We start from the raw sequence: 18,504 nt of genomic DNA on the forward strand, positions 1-18,504 counted from the left end.
TTGCTCCTGCCCAGGAGGCCGCTCTCCTTGATGACGCCAGGACAGCAGAGAACCAAGCAGGGTCAGTGTCATTGGGGGAGAAGTGTAATTCGTGGGACATACCCCCCACCCACCTGGTCTGATACTGCTGCAAAAGTAAAATCAATATGCCCCCCCCCCCCCCCCCCGGTGTTTACCCTAATGCCCCTCAATTAGATATGTTCTGATGCCAACTCTGGAACCAAGTAAAGTGGAGGGTAAAGAAGAAATGGAAAGAGCAGGGATGGAGTTACCTGAAATGAGGACAATCACTCCATGTGCTGGCTGACCCGCCAACTTCCTCCAGTCGCTCACAGATGGCTCTAGATTCAAGCCTGCTTCTCTGAGCAGGCATCCAACCATTCAATTTCTGTCTTCCCATCTGGTTCTGAGCTCTTTTGTTACCAAACTGGCACCGACAGTGCAACAGAGCCTCACATGAGTACATTGGTACATCGGATGAAATTTTAAAATTCAATTTATGACATCATGTTGCCGCCAAAAAATTTTTCAGATAACTGAGAATTTCAGTTGTGGTTTTTGAATAATCTAAAATGTACTGTAACTGATATGAAAACTAAATTCTAATATAGAATGCATGGTATCAGGTGCCCAAAAAGATTGGTAGATGTTGGATAAGTGTATTTCCCAGTTGCTTGAGATTGTGTGTTGCATGAATGGAGAGCTAATGACCAGGCATGCCAATGTTAAACTTCTGGATTTTTTATCCATTTACTTTACACATTTTTATTTTTGCCAGTGGCTTGAGAGTGCTGGTTGCTTGAATTCCAGATAACAAGGATTTTACTGTATGAAGAATTTCATCTCCAAGAATGAGCATGTGTTGATGTACAATATCTACTTTTCTGACATTTAAACAGATTTACGATGGAAAAGATGCAAAGTTGCGTTTTTAATTCATGTTTTAAAATATTTAAAGAAACTGTTTTCCACTGAAGTTGGAAGAAGACCATAGCAGCAAATTGTTACTTCACAAAAACAAAACTTGCAGAAAGTGCAGTTGATTGGTGCTGTGTTGGGAAGAGTATCAGGTTCAGTGGGTTCACGGAAAGATGTGTCTGGACAAAAGTGTTACAATCACACGTAACCTTAACACATGTGAGACAAACCAGGGAGAACATTAAACTGTAATCAATTACTATTTCACCTAAACAATGATATAAATATTCATCTTGGACCTAGGTGGACTCTGTCAAAAATTAACCTATACTTGACATACTCTCACACTTGAGTACACACACTAGAAACAGGGACTCTTACACCTGGTTCCCTTTCCAACAGGGGTGCCGCACCCTACAAGTATTGATCTATTGCAATACTACGGCTCTGTTTAAGTATAGTGCATACCTTGCCTGTGACACTTACAGAGATGTCCACAGTAGCGACCTGGCATGGAGTGATGTCCGGGGCTTGGACCACGAGGCAGAGAGAGAGTGAGAGAAAAATGTGCGATACATCGATGTTTTGTACAGTTCCGATCTGGGCGCCTAGCCAATAATGACCCTAGGTAATTTAAGCAAGCCAACGGCAAGGTGTGCACTTGGCCAGAGTCCAACCTTGATTGACAGGTGATGTGACTTCTTTCTTTTTCAATATTGTTATTAACATTGAAATTTCACATCCAAAATTACAGTGCATACAAATATCAATAAGATACATTACACTTGTATCATTTCAACCAAGGTACCCCTCATTTTAATCAAACAGATTATATTGTATTGATTTTTTGTTATATTAAAAAAAAGAAAATCTAAAACCACTACTGAGAAAGAAGCTGTTGGTCCAAAAAAAGACAATTCTTACAGAGTGATAAATTACCTCATTAATTAACAATTCTACCTTCATATCAAATCAAAGATTATAAAAGTAACTCAAAAAGGGTCCCCACAGTGTACGAAAATTTGAATTCAAATCAGAAATTGAGGACCTAATCTCTTCTAAATTTAAAAATGTCATGTGGCCATTAGCATGATTAGGTGGGTTAATGTCCCTCCATTGAGCAACACCGCTAAGCCATAATAGAAATAAAAGCTAATACTTGCAACTCAGGTGCTGCTAAAGTTATGTCACTCTCTCCAACAATACCAAATAAAGCAATTAATGGATTAGGTTTAAAATTAACTTTAAAAAGTGCAGAGAAAGTTTGAAATACTTTTTTCCACTATTTCTCAAGACTCTGACATGTCCAGAACATATAAATTAATGAAACATCTCCATTGTTGCATTTATCACAACGAGGAGATGCATCCGCATAAAAACGAGACAGCTTGACTTTGGACATTTGAGGCCTATAGACTACTTTAAATTGAAGGAGAGAGTAGCAGGTGCAAAAGAAGAGGTATTAATCAATTTGAAAATTATATTCCAAGTTTCTTCAGAAATTAAAAGCTTTAGATCCTATTCCGAGGCTTTTTAATTTTATCTGAGGGAGCCTCTTATTCTCAGCGATATTGATCAATTATAGAAAAGTTGTAAATTAAAAATTACATCAATTAAATTCTTATCAGTCCGCTTAGTGAATGAATGTAATTGAGATCGTTTTTTTAAATAGAAAACCTAATCTGCAGATAATGTGGAAAAAAATGAGTGTTTGGTAGATCGTATTTAAGAGGAAATTGTTCAAAGGAAGTGAGACTCTCCTCAACAAATATATTTTTAAAATATTTGATGCCCAATCTATACCATTCTTAAAAAGTTGCATCAATCATAGAAGGTTTAAAATAGAAAAAATAGGTGTAGAAAGAGAAAATCTCATTTTAAACCAAAATATTTTCTACCTTGTATCCATATTCTCAAAGTATGTTTTACCACCAGATTATTTGTTAATTTATTTAAAGATCTAGATAAGTGAGGATCCAAGAAGAGAGATGAGAAAAAATTTTGTAACGGAATTAGATTCCAAAGAGACACATATTAGACAATCTTCACAGTTAATATAGTATAACCAGAGCATAAGGCTTCGTATATTGACTGCCCAATAATCAAACTTAAAGTTTGACAAGGCTAAACCTCCATTCTTTTAAAGTTTTTGTAAATGGACTATTTGGGTGGGGATGCTTATTCTTCCATATATATAAGATGATATTGAGTCGAGGGAATAAAAAAATTGAATAAAAATAGGCAAAGCCTGGAAAAAAAAGTTAGGGAATATATTCATTTTATTAGAGTTGATTCAGCCAACCACTGATAAAGAAAGGGCTGACCAATCTGATAGCGCCCCTTTCATGTGTTTGAATGATGTGACTTCTGAATAAGTTTCAGATAGGGAGGAGATGTGACCACGTGTAATACACACATTCCAGTCGGGCAGGGAAGCCATGTTTCCTCCACAAACAACAATTTGTTACAAAACTAAATATAGAAAATAAAGGTCAGGCATTGCTTCACCACTGTACTTGGCAGAGCTTGATTACATGTGGAGTGCAAATACTTCTGATAAAGTAGAAATGAGGGTAAAGTTGGCAAAGTTAAACAAAAATGTGAGATGGTGAGGCTTTATTTTTGCATCTAGAAATGTTCAGATGTAACATCTATTGCATTCTAATTAAATTCATCCATTTACTAAAGCCTAAATTAGTTGTTTCTTTTTAAACTAAATACATGCTGACTGTGTTTTTATTTTTGAAACTTAGCTGGGAAGTCATTTCATGGGATAGAAAAGCAGCTCATTCTTGTTGCAAATGCACATATGCATTGGGACCCTGAATATTCTGATGTAAAGCTGATACAAACCATGATGTTCCTGTCTGAAGTGAAGAACATAATTGAAAAGGCTTCTCGAACACTCAGACCAGGTGCTGTCTCAGGAGATCTTAATGTCATTCCACTTGTACTTTGTGCAGATCTCAATTCACTGCCAGATTCAGGTAAAAATCACTAATCAATCTATTTAGTTGTAATTTACCTGTTAATACTTTGTACAGTGATTAAATGTGGGTCTCTTCTCATCCACAAATATTATCAGTTATCCAATTGAACCTTGTGAATTTTTAATGAAAATCATTTTAAAATTATAGCTGTCTATTATTTGATGCAAGGCCATAGTGGTACATCTGAAAATGACTTCAAATATGGAAAGCAATTAAAAAAAGTATCTTAACAAAAGGATTTCTTTTTAGTCTATTTCTACTTTCCATATTCTGGTTCTGGTGTTGAACTGAATATCGTTTCAAGAAATCAAGTTGTTGATTACAATTTTAAAAGAAGCTCATGGGCAATGGACTGTCATTCTTATCTCTAACTTCACTAGTATTCTGTATTAATTCTTTGTGCAATGTTTTCCTAGGTGGTTATCTGAATTCCATTAATTGTACACTTTCATTGAAAATAAATCTGGTAATCCTGTCAGTGTTCCTCACTGGTACATTGGTAGGAAAATTTCAGACTGCAAACTACAATTTTGTTTAAATTACTGGTTATATATTGGCAATCTGTGGCCAAATGTTGGTTAAACTAATTGCATATCATCTTTGAATAGAATCAAGAAATATTGTATCAACCAAACTATACTTGTTTATTTTTAGTGAGTGAGTTAGTGCCTCCTGGAGGAGTTGTAATGAGCAAACTATCTTTTTATCTAATAAGTTTCTACTACCAGCTTTACTTAATGGATCTTAGTAAAAGAACAAAACAAGCTGAGAATTATGGCAAAAAATAAAATATATTTTAGGTGCTAATTCATTTCCAAGGGTGCCATTGGATTGAAATTGCAGCTTTACACATTTTGAAATTATGCATGTCTATGGAAGGCTATAGTTTTATTAAGTGAGCTGTTGAGTAACGAAAATGGTCTCAAATATAATCAAATTATTCTCCTAGGGCTAATATCTCTTTGACGCTACATTGAAGGTTTAATTAATAGGCATGAGGGTTGCAGTTGGGTACAAAAAGATAATTTTGGAAGTCCACATCTCAGAAATTGAGTCGCTTTGTCATGCCAGCTCTATTTTCCCTTCATGCTGGTGCAGTTGCCCCGTTTATTTTGACCATCTTTTTCATCTTAAAAGCAAGAACAATTAATTGTCTTTTTTATGTTTAGCACAAAATAGTAGAGGTTTAAGGGTGATTTTTTCCAGGTGTTGTGGAATACTTGGCTACTGGAGGAGTTGATACAAACCACAAGGATTTCAAGGAGCTAAGATACAGTGACTGTCTAATGAAATTCAGTAATATCGGAAAAAATGGAACTCCAACTGCAAGGATCACTCATGGCTTTAACCTGAAGAGTGCCTATGAGAATGGTCTGATGCCTTATACAAACTACACCTATGATTTCAAAGTATGTATGTTCTTTTTCTTTTAAATTTTTAAATTGAGTTGAATAGAGAATGTATACCCCACTGTTTCTGAACCTGACTCCTGATTGCAATAAATAACAAAGCATATCATATAGATAAGATAAATAAAATAGAATGCAGATCAAAAGCAAATCTCTAAGTTTCATAACTTAATTTTTCTAAAATATTGAATTAAAAGTATGTATGTTAATGTTATATGTTTAACAATGCCATTACTGAATTTATTCAATATAGTGTTTTATGTTGAATTAACTTGGCAGTTCAGGGCCCAATATTTTAAGTTATGGGGGAAAGAAAATTCAGTTTTTGAATGATCTTCTGAAATTTTTTAGATTTTTTTATCATGTCCATCTATCCTTGCTGACTGTTGGTTCAGCAATAATGTGATACCTACCGGATTTATTGTATTGGATTTGAAGACCTGGTGAAACTCTTCTGCTTTCCCACAATTAATGTTTACAGATAAGAAATATTCAGTTTAATTGGGAGGAAGAGTGAGAAGAGGTGATAATCCATTCTATATTCCTGCCTGATGCTTTTGATATAATCTGAGTTGGATAGCATAGAAACATCATCAGCCCACAACTTCTATTCCAGCCATCACGTCCATCTATACTAATCTCACTAGCCTACATCAATTCCATATCCCTCTATGCTTCAGTTGTACAAGTACCTGTCCAGGATCCTTTTAAATTTAGTTCCTGTTCCTAGTTTTCCTGGCGTGCAGCCGGTGACTTGTTGCGTTCCACAAGAGTCTGTGTTGGGTCCACTACTTTTCACGCTGTGTATAAATGATTTGGATGACAGAAATGATGACTGGCCGTTTGCAGATTATGCAAAGATAGATGAAGGAGTACGTAGAGTCTGCAGAGAAACGGGCAAAGGAATGGCAGTTGGAATGCAGTGTAGGAAAATGTACGGTCAAGCACTTTGGTAGAAGGAATAAAGATGTGGACTGTTTTCTAAATGGGAAGATCAGAAAGCGGCAGTCCAAAGGGAATTTAAAGTTCTTATCCAGGATTCCCTAGAGCTCAACTTGTAGGGTGAGTCAGTAGTGAGGAAGGCAAATACAATGTTAGCATTCATTTTTCGAGAACTAGAATATGAAGGCAAAGATTTAATGCTGGCCAGATTGCATTTGGAGTATTGAAAGGAGTTTTGGGCTCCATATCTATGTGCCCATGTTAAAGATCATCCAGAAGTTCGTCAAAATGATTGCAGGGGTGAGAGGGTTAACCTATGAATAGTGTTTGGTGGTTCTGGCCTTGTACTCGCTGCTTTAGTTTAGGAGTGGGGAATCTCATTGAAACTGAATATTGAAAGGGCTAGATAGAGTGGCTGTGGAGATTTTTCCAGTCATGAGAGTGTCTGGGACTGAAGGGCATAGCCTCAAAATAAAATAACATCAGCCAGAAAATGGTGAATCTGAAGAATCTGTTGCTACAGCCTGCTGTGAAGACCAGGTTATTGGTTGTATTTAAACGAGAGGTTGATAGGTTCTTGATGAGTAAGGGTATCCATTATTATGGGAGAAGGCAGGAGAATGGGGTTGAAAGGAAAAATGTATCAGTCTTAATTTGAATGGCAGAGCAGACTTGATGGGCTGAATGGTGTAATGCTACCTGAGATTCTTTCATTGTCATGTAGTAAAACAAAATGTAATATTACATAATTTCCTTCAGTCTGCCATAAGGCAAAGTCGCCATTAATGTTGTCCTATGCCCCTTGCGGGAAGAGAAAGAGAAGGAAAAGTGTCCCTTCAGAGGCACTGAGTATCTGTGGATTTGTCTCCAGTGCTTCCATAGCTTTTGTCTACCTGAGTACCAGAGTTAATCCTCTGATAAAATCAGAATGTCTTCAAAAACCCTTCTTGCCTCCGGACCCCCTCGAATCCTGGTTCTGATGCCTGGTTCCCATGAGCAAGTCTCCAGCAGCCTACAGCCTTTGTGGGTCCTTCGACCGCAAGTTGCCTATAATTCTGCTCCGCACACAGGAAAAATCTCGGGGTTGTGTGATGTCGTGTATGTACTCTAACAATAAATAAATCTAAATCTGCTTAGTACCTCACTGGTCTGCTGCAGTGCTCACCGTCCTGTTGGGTCATCTCCTATGATTTTCAACAGGGATTGTTTCTGATGCCCTGTGCCGGTCTGCTGCTCCCCTGGAGCCTGCAACCCCTCGAAGTTGCTGCCAGTATACATAGGTGCTGCCATCTTGGCCACAGATCCTGCAGTTGAAGTATTTTGAATAAAAATAACACTTGGCTCCTTTAACAGGCCATTTGAAGTCTGTACAGGACTGTCTGCATTGGGACTGGTGGTTGGACCTGTGGAGGAGTGCTGTTGTCTCCACTCCCCACTCTCTCAGGGTCCACGACAGTGCAGCATCACAGCAGCACCTCAAGCATTTTTTAAAAACTCCTTTGTCATTTATAAAAAATATTTTTATAGAATTTATTTTAACCAAGCATGGAGTCATTTACAAAGTTAAAAATACAACTACAAAAGAAAATTCAATATTTACTTCATGATGGTATTACCCCAACCCACACCCTGCTCAAAGTACTCTAAAGAAAAAAAAGAATTAATGAAAGTATAGAAAAGCAAGAAAAAAATAAGATAGCAAAGAAAAGAAAAACAGATTGGATGGCTGAAAAGTGATACTCCACAGATCACAAACTCATATTCTATTTAATTTTCTTTGGAGAAGATCATGCTGTTCTTGAGGGTTGAGAAGAACTCGTCTAAAGATTTTACTCCTGAATTTTGTAAATATGGTTGCCAAATTTGTAAAAATGTCATACTTAGAACTTGTTGTAGGTGATCTTCAGGGGAATACAACTATGTATCTCTGCGTTCCAACGTGCCATACCTAGATGTGAATAAATTTCTGGCCAATGCCAGCGCAAATTTATCAAATTCTGTACGATATTTGGATAGTTTCAATTTGGGTCTTATCCCTGTAATATTCCCTAATAAAAATAATTATTGGTTTTATGAAAATTGAGTTCCTGTAATCTAGGTTAAAAAATGTCCTAAATCTACCCAAAAAGATTTTTACTTTAGAACATAACCAGGTTGAATGTAAAAAAAAAAGTTCCTACCTCTTCCTTCCCCATCTCTTTTTGCTCCATACAAAGCCGACCACTCTGGTTTTCAGTGGGACCAATATTGCCCTTTACTGTCCTTTGTTCTTAATATTCCAGTAGAAACCCTTAAGATTTTCGTTCACATTGTCTGCCAAAGAAACCTCATGCCTTTTTTGCCTTCCTGATTTCGAGGTTTTTCTTGCATTTTGTATACTTCTCATGTACCTCATTTGTTCCATGTTTCCTATACCACTATTCACTTCTCTCCTGAACCAGATCCCCAATATCCCTCAAAAACCAAGGTTCCCTCTTCCTGCTAGCCTTGCCTTTAATCCTGACAGGAACATAGACACTCTGTACTATCAAAATGTCACCTTTGAAGGTCCTCCACTTACCTTGTACACCCTTACCCTAAAACAACATCCCAATCCACACATTCTAGATTTTCTCATTTCATCAAAATTAGCCTTTCTCCGATTTAGAATCTCAATCTGAGGCCCAGAGTTTTCCTTCTCCATAGTTAACTTGAAACTAATGGCATTTTGATCACTGGACCCAAAATGTTCTCCAACACCTACTTCTATTGCCTGTCCTGTTTCGTTTTGACAAACTTTACTGCCTACTATTCTATCAATTTTGTGTCATCTGCAAACTCACTAATCATTCTACCTACATTTTATAAAGCAGAGGACTCAGCATGCAGATTCTTGTAACACACCACTGGTTACAAGCCTCCAGTCTAGAAAAACAACCCTTGACTACCATGCCTTGACAAAGGACAATCTGAAACATTAATTATTTGCCTCCCATGGATACACATTTGTGTATTAACTACAATAATAGCTTCTGCAAACTTTCTTCACTCCTACTACCAACATCTATCTCCTATCACCAATTTGCTAACTTTGGATTCTTTGGCTAGCCAAGGTTAGAATACAATCAAAGACCTTGCTATGGTCCATGTAGAAAATGTCTACTACCTGTTCTCAATTATTTTTGTCATTGCTTCAAAATAAAACTCAATAAAATTCATGAGACACTGTTTCCCACATGCAAAGCATGTCAAAATTCCTTTATTGTCATGTAATAGTGCAGAATATGTAATACTACACAAAATTGTCTTCTACTTGCCATTAGTGTCACCCACCCCTCCCCTCTTCAGTATGAGGGAAAGTGTTTCAGTGTCTGGATTTTCCTCCAACGTATCTACAGCCGCCCAGATTCCTGTTTGATTCATCGACAACCTGAGCCTCCGATCCAAACCTCCAATATGATCAGGAAGCCTTCAGTTCCTTGAGGCTATTCAGGATCCCTTGCATTCAGCAGCCTCTTAAATACAGACTCCCAATACCTGGTTCCCATGAGCTAGTCTCCAGCAACCCATGTGTGTCCCCTAACTGCAAGTTGTTATGGGCCCCTCACTCATGTGCTGCTATGGTCACTTCTTATTCTCTGGTTCTTTCTTGATGTGGAGTGTTCTCCCTATGTCTGGTGTCCTGTGCCAGTCTGCTGCTCCCTGGCTTCTGCAAGCCCTCCTTACAATTGCCACCATCTTGTAATTTTTTTTTTAGAAAAAGTATTGGCTCTTCACAGGCCGTTTAATGTATTTATGGAGCCACCGGTATTAGGACCAGGCAATTGAACCCTTTGGACCCAGTGCTCTGTCTCCACTTTCCAAGGTCCACATCAGTGGCAACGCTGCCATTTATTTTTAAGCATTCAATGTCTAATATTCTTAATTAATCCTCGCTTTTGAAATGTAAATAAATCTTGTCTCAGAATTTCTTCCAATAATTTCCCATCACAGATGTAACTACAGAGTGGCAAGCATTACCTGGATTATTCCTGGCTGCACTTCTGAATAAGAACACATCAACTCTCATCCAGTCTTGTTCCTCACCTGTGGCCAGCAAATGTTTTTTTACACAGCTGCTGTGTTCTTGGAAATTATTGCCATTTTCCCAGAACACATACTGTGTAAAAAGTCAGAATGGGAATGAGGGTGCCATTCCCGTTCCGATATTTTACCTCCTCGTAAAATTTCCCAGAATGCCTGCAGTCTAAAGTTAACTGTAACAGGTTAATGAGTAGCACGTATTGATGACGCATGTTGCAAATCCCTCCTCTTTAGTTACTGCACTTTGGTATTCTGTCTAAACTCGCGTAAGGAAACATATTTTGAGTTTTGGTCATTCGTGTGTGAATGACCAAAGCCAAGATATTCAACATTCTTCAGACTGGTAAAATCCTGCAAATTCTATCTTTTTTAAAAAAACATAAAAGACAAAAAAATCTCTACCGAAGTCCAAGCAATCTCCCCTTGCTTCCCATAACATCCTAGGGTGCACATAGTTAGACTGCTGGGATTTATCCACTTTTTAAACACATCCAGACCTTGAAAGCTACCATCTTTGTAATGTTAATGTGCTCCAGGGCATGACTAAGCATTTACAAACTGCGGCGGTTCTGGACCAGTGTACCCTACCCAGGTAGCGCACCCCCGCTTCCCCTTGCACACTGGACCCTAAATTTTAAAGGCATGTCACATACTCACCATGTCGTCAGAAAGCCCCTCCCCTCCCCCACAGGGAATCTCCTTTCCCTCTGTTGACCTCCAAAAGGTAAGTGGCCGGGCAAGGCACAGAATTGGGGGGGGGGGGTTGCTGTTGGGGCCGGTGGGGAGCGGAGTGGGTCAGCAGGGAGCAGAGCTGGGTCAAGAGCAATGACTGTCACAGTTCCAGCAGTGTGGGAGATTATGGGTAAGGAAGACAGCCATTGCAAGTAAGCGCTGACATTTTCCAACTGGGCAGCCATCGATTGCTTACTAATTGACCAGCAGTAGCTACGAGGTGAATGTACAGGGGAAGGCAATCCACCTACCCATGCAGTTTAAAAAAAAAATTCTACCCACCAATTTGCCTGACCCAAATTGGCAGGTAAAACTCTTGTTACAATCCAATATGTAAACAACTGTTCCTTCCTTGAAATCATCAGCTTCAAAGAGAAATGTTAATTTAAGATCTCGCCTGTTTCTTGTGGTCTTGTAAGCAAATCATACTTATCCCTAAAGAATCTAAGCTAATCTTTTACTAGGCCTTTTTAAAGAGGGGAAAAAAGTGAATATAAAGGTAGATATTCACCTTTACATTAATTCACCTACCTTTATAAAAATGTTGATGATGCACTCCAATCCTTTCGGGGGGTGGGGGGGGGGAGGTAGCTCCATAAAGGCAATGCCACTGAAAGCGGCTGCTTGGGGGCGGCCGAGGACGCTGTCAGCCCAGGAGCCACCACCAGGGCTTCCACGGTGATTAGTGCTGGGGTTAGGTTTCCCTCCTGCCACCCAGAAATATCCTCTTCCTGTTTCCCCCTCCACCCCTCGCTTCTTCACCAAGGCCACTGAGACCAAGGAGCAGGAGGGTAGCGAGGAGCCAGAGTCAGTGAGAATAGCTGTGCAAGGTGAGTGTGAGTGGAGAGAGACTGACCCGAGAGCATGGAGGCCCCGTGGGGGGAAGGAGAGTCAAAGCCCGCCGGGGCCAGAGGGCAAAGGGACCTGGGTGCTGAGGAAGGAGGACAGATGCTGAGAAATGGAGAGGGAGATGCAGAGCCAGGGAGTCCAATGGAAAAATGAGGGGAGCGAAGAGCCGTGCTCGGTAGGGCATTGCTGGGCAGAGAGCTGGAAAAAGGACCAATGGCTGTTTTCATTACCCATAATCCTCCACGCAGCTGGAACCACTCTGCATTTCCCAGAGTGGTTCCAGTTGTGTGGGGAATTATGGATAACAAAAATGGCCATTGCTCAGCGTCTATGTTTAATGTCATGGCGACGAACGGCACAACTGTGCTACTTTCACCTCTTTCCACCCCCCGCCCCCAGCTCTGGAGAATGGCTCCCAGCATTACTCTATAAAAGCAATGCTGGAGCAGCCATGGGCTTTCTCCAGAGAAAGTCTGCTTTTTTTTAAAATCCCCCAATGGAGCCAACCTCAATGCGGCTTCGCTCCATAAAAACAGTCTTGGAAAATCTTTTAGGATTCTCTTTTATTTTGTCTACCAGGTTATCTCATGCCCCCTTTTGGCCTCTTAATTTTCTTGGATGACTGATAATTTCCAGGATAATACCTCAACACACCTCTGCAAGAAAAACAAGTATTCCATTCACTTCCCAGCAAAATCAGAAGTGTACTCCATGGGATGTATGGGAAACCTCCTGGTCCTCTCCCTTGCCTCTTATTCTAGTACATCAATATGGTGTGGCTTCCCCGCTCTCTTTGTATTAGAAAATTTCATCTTCGATATCTATCCTACTTTCACCCTTCTCTGTAGTTCACCTCCAATTCTTGTTTTTAGTTCAAGTTCTCAATGGTTACAATCTCATGGATTCCCGCAGCTGCCTTGACTTCATTATCCTCCCACCCTGTTCTGTGCAAGGTCTCTTTTCCATGATCCTAGTTGTTTTTATTGTTCTTGTCAAATCTTGAGAAACAAAAGCAATGGTTGGGTTTTTATGATAAAGGTTTTCTGTCTTTTGGATGCTGTTTTTTGCCATGTATATTGAGATTTATGGCTGAGTCGCTGCTTATTTGGAATGGAATCAGGGAGTATGGTCTGGATTTTTTTTAAATTTTCAGCTTGAATACACTTTCCAAGATTAGTTTTATGATTGGGCTAGGACTTTAAAGCAAGGGCTCATTAATTCATTTCTCTGGTTGTAAGACCATTGGAATACTAGTAAGGGTGTTGATTGTTTGCATGGATTCATTCAATCAAGTTTTGGATGGCACTATAAACTGCTCTACATTTTCATTGTTTCTATCATAACTGATAAATTCTGCTACAATTGGTATTGCTTCTGTTATGAAATTTTAATTTGGATGCAGTTGCTTTTATCATATGAAGTTAGATAATGTTAAGATTAGATTGAACATTGAAAGTTAATTTATTTTTTCATTTGACTGCAGGGTATTATTGACTACATCTTCTATTCAAAGCCTCATATTAACATACTGGGTGCTCTTGGACCTTTGGATCCCAATTGGCTGATAGAAAACAGTATAAGTGGCTGTCCACATCCACACATCCCATCAGATCATTTCTCACTTTTTGCACAACTAGAGCTTTTACTGCCTTTTGTGTTGCCAGTGAATGGTATCCATCTGCCAGGCAGAAGGTAGTTGTGTGTGTACTCTGGAGGGAAGCCTCTAAAACAATCTTGTAAAATTGTAAAATCAAAGTACTGAGGAGTGAAGTATGGCCAGTAGGATTGTCAAAATTATGTTCTTAATCAGTTTTAAATTTTTCTTGGAGAGCTTCTCAATAATAAACAACAGTAGTCTGGTGCTATTTACAGATAATGAAATTGAGCCCTATTTCCTACTTTGTATACTGTAGACATGTTAAAATTGGTATATTTACAAAGCCTGTACTGCTTTGAGCTTCTGCATTTTTAATAGAAAATGAAGCAAATTTTCTGTCTCTTTACATATTTAAACAGTTGATTCCTTTTAGAGTCGGATAGGGGTTGGGGAGGTGGGTTGGGCTCAGGAGGTGAAATTCACTGTTTTGTGTAGAAATGTTCGCAGAACAGAAACTCACACTTCAAAATCCACTGGTGCACTTTGAAATACCACTAAAAATTATACTTTTTGGATTCAAAAGATGGCAATATTGACATTTTCTGGCACAATGGGAAGTCTTCATGAATAGTTAAATGCAGAACAAACCGATCGGAGGGATAGAATTATAAGTAGTCTTAAGAATGATTAAAGGAATTTTCTTCGATTATTTTGGCATGTACAAATTTTAATCAAATTTCTTTCGCATTTTCTCCCTTAATTTATTTTGCTTGATGACTTTAAAACTATATTCAATGGCAATTCAATAATACGATCATTTTAAAATGTAGGTTATTTCCTATCCCACTCCTTTGTTGAAGAAGTGTACTTTTGCCTCAGTGCTCAGTCGTCTGCAGCCTTCAATTCTTTCAGTACTACTTCAAGTTCTTCAAACCATAGTTAAACAAAGATATCAGATTTCCATTAAACATCCTTGAAAATGTCACCAAAACTTTACAGTTGGTGTAGTCTTACCCTGGAGTGTCTTACTGCATGTTCATTCAAAGCAAAGTATACAAGTGCAAATGGATTGTGAGGTTTTTTAATTGCATACTCAACAAAACAAAATTTACTAAATGGAACAGACTTTTGTTGCACAAAAATTCTATATAGCACTACCTTTTCAGGCCAGTACTAGCCATTGAGGACCTTTCTTTCCATACTTCACTCCCACACTTTTGAGAAGTGTTTGTATAAATTTGAATTTAGCCTTTAAAGATTGTATATGAACCATAGAAGACCTGATTTAAGGTGTTTTGTACTAAAAAGATTTAAAACAGATTTGGAAAAATGATTGTATTGTAAACTAAGGCTAAATTTTTATGTTTCATGCTTTAAAAACATTTGTAAAAAAAAAAGGAAGTTGCAACGGGTTTCCTCTGCTATTATTTGCACTGTTCTGGGTTTGTAACTCTTCTACTTTTACAGTTGAGGACACAGTTGATTTAAATTCAAGTATTTCACTCCTCAGGATTTGGTATCAGCATTTGAACCTTATAATCTTTGAATTACCCAACTTCCTCCAATTCATTTTTTTTTACATGATGTGCCTCATCAACTTTTTTTTGAGGGGATTTTTGGAACCAGCACTGCCTGTGCACGCAGAGAAATCCTGAGCATCTTCTTTGAGATTTTTTTAAAAAATAATAAAAACTGTTAAAGATTTGTGAGATTTTATGAAGACACTTTTGTATGAGCTCTGTGGCATTTTTTTTCTTGTGGAACAATGAACACCACATATGTTGATCAGGTTGGGTACAGTTGGGTACAGAGTGTAACTTTTACCCTTTGTATCCTAGCACTGCTTCTGTCTTTTTGCACAGTGCTACTTTTCGCCAAGGAAAGCTGCATCATGTGAGACCATACACCATCAGTATTGTGGGTTTTGATCTTGTAAAGAAGTAGCATTCCTTGGTAAGAATTTTAATGTTCTGAAGCAGTGTAAACTAGAACTGAGCTATGTTTTCCATGCAGGTCTTCCAGACAAAGTTTCAAATCCATTAATTTTAAAATAGTCATGGTTTTGTGTTTTTCAGCTGGACCAGTGCTATATCTCTTTTCTCTGTTCATTGTGCCATGAGTAGCATATTCTTAAAGCCAAGTGTGCAAGCTTTAGTAGGTTAGCTTTTGCTATGCTTTTGTTTAAGGTGCTAGAGGGAAGAAGGGGGAGGCCTTTGGAATTAGCTTGTACTATATTATGCATTGAATGAGCCAGAGGTATAGTTTGATCTAGCTCTTTAGTTTCGACTGCAGGCAGGGAGACAAAAGAACACAACGTGGCACTCAAAAAAAGTTTTTGACCAGTCTTCATTCCGGTTTACAGTTAATATGGAATGTAGCTAAGTTGATTGTGACAAATTTTAACTCTTTTAAAACATTTGATTAAAGACAAAGCACTTAAATAATAATTGGTGCAGACAAAACCAGGATGTAATGAGCAATTTGAGGTCAACTTGCTAAGTTGAAAAGGTAATAAATGCCCATAATAAATTTATGATGAACCCTTGTCTGGGACCTGCAGTCATTTTTGTTTGTACTATTAGCAAACTTGTCCAATTTATAATCAGTAAACTAATTATTGGTAGTATTGTTTGTAGTAGATTTAATGAGTAGCTTTTTGTAAAGTGTGAATAAAAGGTGTTTGCTCATGTTTTCCTTGCTTTACCATTTTATTAATGTACATCATGAAACCCCAATCTAAAGTAAATTAGGCAAAAAGTGACCTATCAGTATTGATCTCATTGTTTCAACTTTGTGGTCACTTGGGGAGAGAGAGAGATATATATATATATATATATATATATATATATGTATAGTACACAGTTATAAGTGGCTGTTACTTCACAGACCAAATCCAAATGCTATTGTATACTTTATTTCTGTGATTAAAATGTGGTGTCTTATTTAAATGCTGTACTGAAATTACATTTTATCTCTATAGTAGGATATTTGTAGGAAATTTTATATGCAGTAATTTTTTGCATTATCCTACAAATGTAGAAATGTTTAATTTTTACATAATGCAAAAATGTACATTTTATGTAAGATTAAGATACCCCTTTTACATCTATTCAGGAAATTAATAAACCAGTTTGCTTTCTGTGTACAGTCACACACTCCCGTGTCCAAATTTAAGGTATCCCTCGATGGTAACTTGTAGGCTACATGAATCTGAACCTTCTCCACATTTTTGCTAGTGATTAACTACTCAGGAGAGAAGGACATTTTCAGTTCTATGCTCAACCAGTTTCTAAAGATTTCATTATATAATGCACTGCAGCAACTCTTGTTTACCATTCTTCATGGGTGCACTGATCAAACCAGCAATTACATCTGCACTAAGTAATTAAAAAATAATTACAGCTAAATAGGCAGCTCTAAAATTAACTTTGGGATGGTAAACGAGGGCTTTTTAAATGTTGTGAACTTTTTGGCTTAAATAGCAGTTGATAGCACGATGTATTTCCCATAAACAGGGTCTGCTTGTTCCCGTGCACAGGTGTATTTTTCCTACTCACAGTTTGGACAATAAATTGTATATCTATTTCAAACTTTGTTTGCTGTATTTATTAACTATTAAAGCATGGTAGCAACAGTCTTTTTCCACCTCGAATATGCATCGCATCCAGAATTTTAAAGCTTTTAAAGGTATGGAAGAAATTGAGGCATAAAGCAGTCCCAATGCATTTATCTCTATCTATGAACTGATTTTAAGTCCAGAATTGAAAATATTGGAGGAAAAACTAGGACAACCACCACTTGCTGAGATGCTGTGCAGTAAGTATGAAAGATTGATTGTTCATAAATCTTTTATTGGTTCCAATGATTTTTGCCTTCCCCCAGAGATTTGGAATAGGATGGTATACAGCAGCAGAGTTTTGGCCTGATTATAGTTTGAAGGGAGGAGAAAAAACAGATTAAAGAGATCAAAATAATTAGAGTTGGCAAATGACAAAAGAACATGTGACAACTTCAAAGACTAAGGGGTTGCAATTAAAGTGGAGGGTCAATAAAAGGCACAAAAGTAAGATGAAGGAATACATTGGACTTTAACTTTCACAAAGACTGAACTATTTGCTATATTGATAGAGGGAAGAGAATCCAATGTGGGGGAAAATGACTGACTGCTCTCTGCCTGGAATTTACTGGTAAGGACAATTTGACAAAACAATCACTTGAAAAGGCTCAGTGTTTAATGTTGTCATCATATTGTTGGCATTAATTTTAGTCAAATAGTAATGTAAAAAATACAAGAGCTGACCCTGGAACTGTATGATGAGCATTGAAGAAGAATAGGATGATCAGATTTTCAAGTGCAGCAAATGAAAAAGGTACAAGTTTAACAATTGGTCCAAATAAAATGTGAGAAGCTGGGTAGCAACCTGTGCAATGACTTTGATGTGGGGAAAATAATGTATGGAGATGATTAGAAAGAACAGTTGAAATTTCATAAAGAAATCTGTCCATTTCAAGAAGGCTGCCAATTTCTACATCAAATTATTTATTGGTGCATGGATGATTTTAGCAAATATTTACAGAGGGCTTTTTAATAGAACCACTAGGGAGATGAATATATTTTAAGAATGCAAGTGCTTAATGTTAGTATACTCTGAAGGTTGTAGTTTGAGTATTCAATTACTTTTATTTTTCCCTAAATAGACTCAGCAATTGTATTCGCAGATTCTAGTTTACATAACAGTTGATTGGAAAGATGAAGAGTAGCATAAATAGTTTTTCTGTTGCTAAGTAGTTTTTGGTAATCTTTTGATCTGCCATAACAGCAACAGAAGAACCAATTAGAGGCTTCCACAGATGAAAAGTCATGTGTGTTTTATTTTTAAATGCACCTTTCATTAAGTTTTGTCAGTACAGGATGATAGAGCAAAGTTGGAGTGCAAATGGGAAGCCTTCAGAACTCAGCCAGCAAGATTGGGGTTTCTATATTCAAAGGAAATATGCGATACAA

At 37.7% G+C, this 18,504-nt stretch overlaps 1 protein-coding gene across 5 annotated transcripts in view; it reads left to right on the forward strand.

The window, feature by feature from the left end:
- The window catches only part of LOC138743340 (CCR4-NOT transcription complex subunit 6-like), a 97,634-nt gene extending 80,545 nt beyond the window's left edge, over positions 1-17,089 (forward strand). For all 5 annotated transcript variants that reach the window (XM_069898546.1, XM_069898547.1, XM_069898544.1 and 2 more), the window contains 3 exons: positions 3,672-3,905; positions 5,115-5,317; positions 13,386-17,089. In XM_069898546.1, coding sequence (XP_069754647.1) covers positions 3,672-3,905; positions 5,115-5,317; positions 13,386-13,598 — 650 coding nt within the window. In that variant the 3' untranslated portion in view covers positions 13,599-17,089. The remainder of the gene's footprint in view (positions 1-3,671; positions 3,906-5,114; positions 5,318-13,385) is intronic.
- Positions 17,090-18,504: the final 1,415 nt, after the last annotated feature.

This window comes from Narcine bancroftii, chromosome 9, assembly GCF_036971445.1.
Source record: "Narcine bancroftii isolate sNarBan1 chromosome 9, sNarBan1.hap1, whole genome shotgun sequence".
NCBI classification, from domain to species: domain Eukaryota; kingdom Metazoa; phylum Chordata; class Chondrichthyes; order Torpediniformes; family Narcinidae; genus Narcine; species Narcine bancroftii.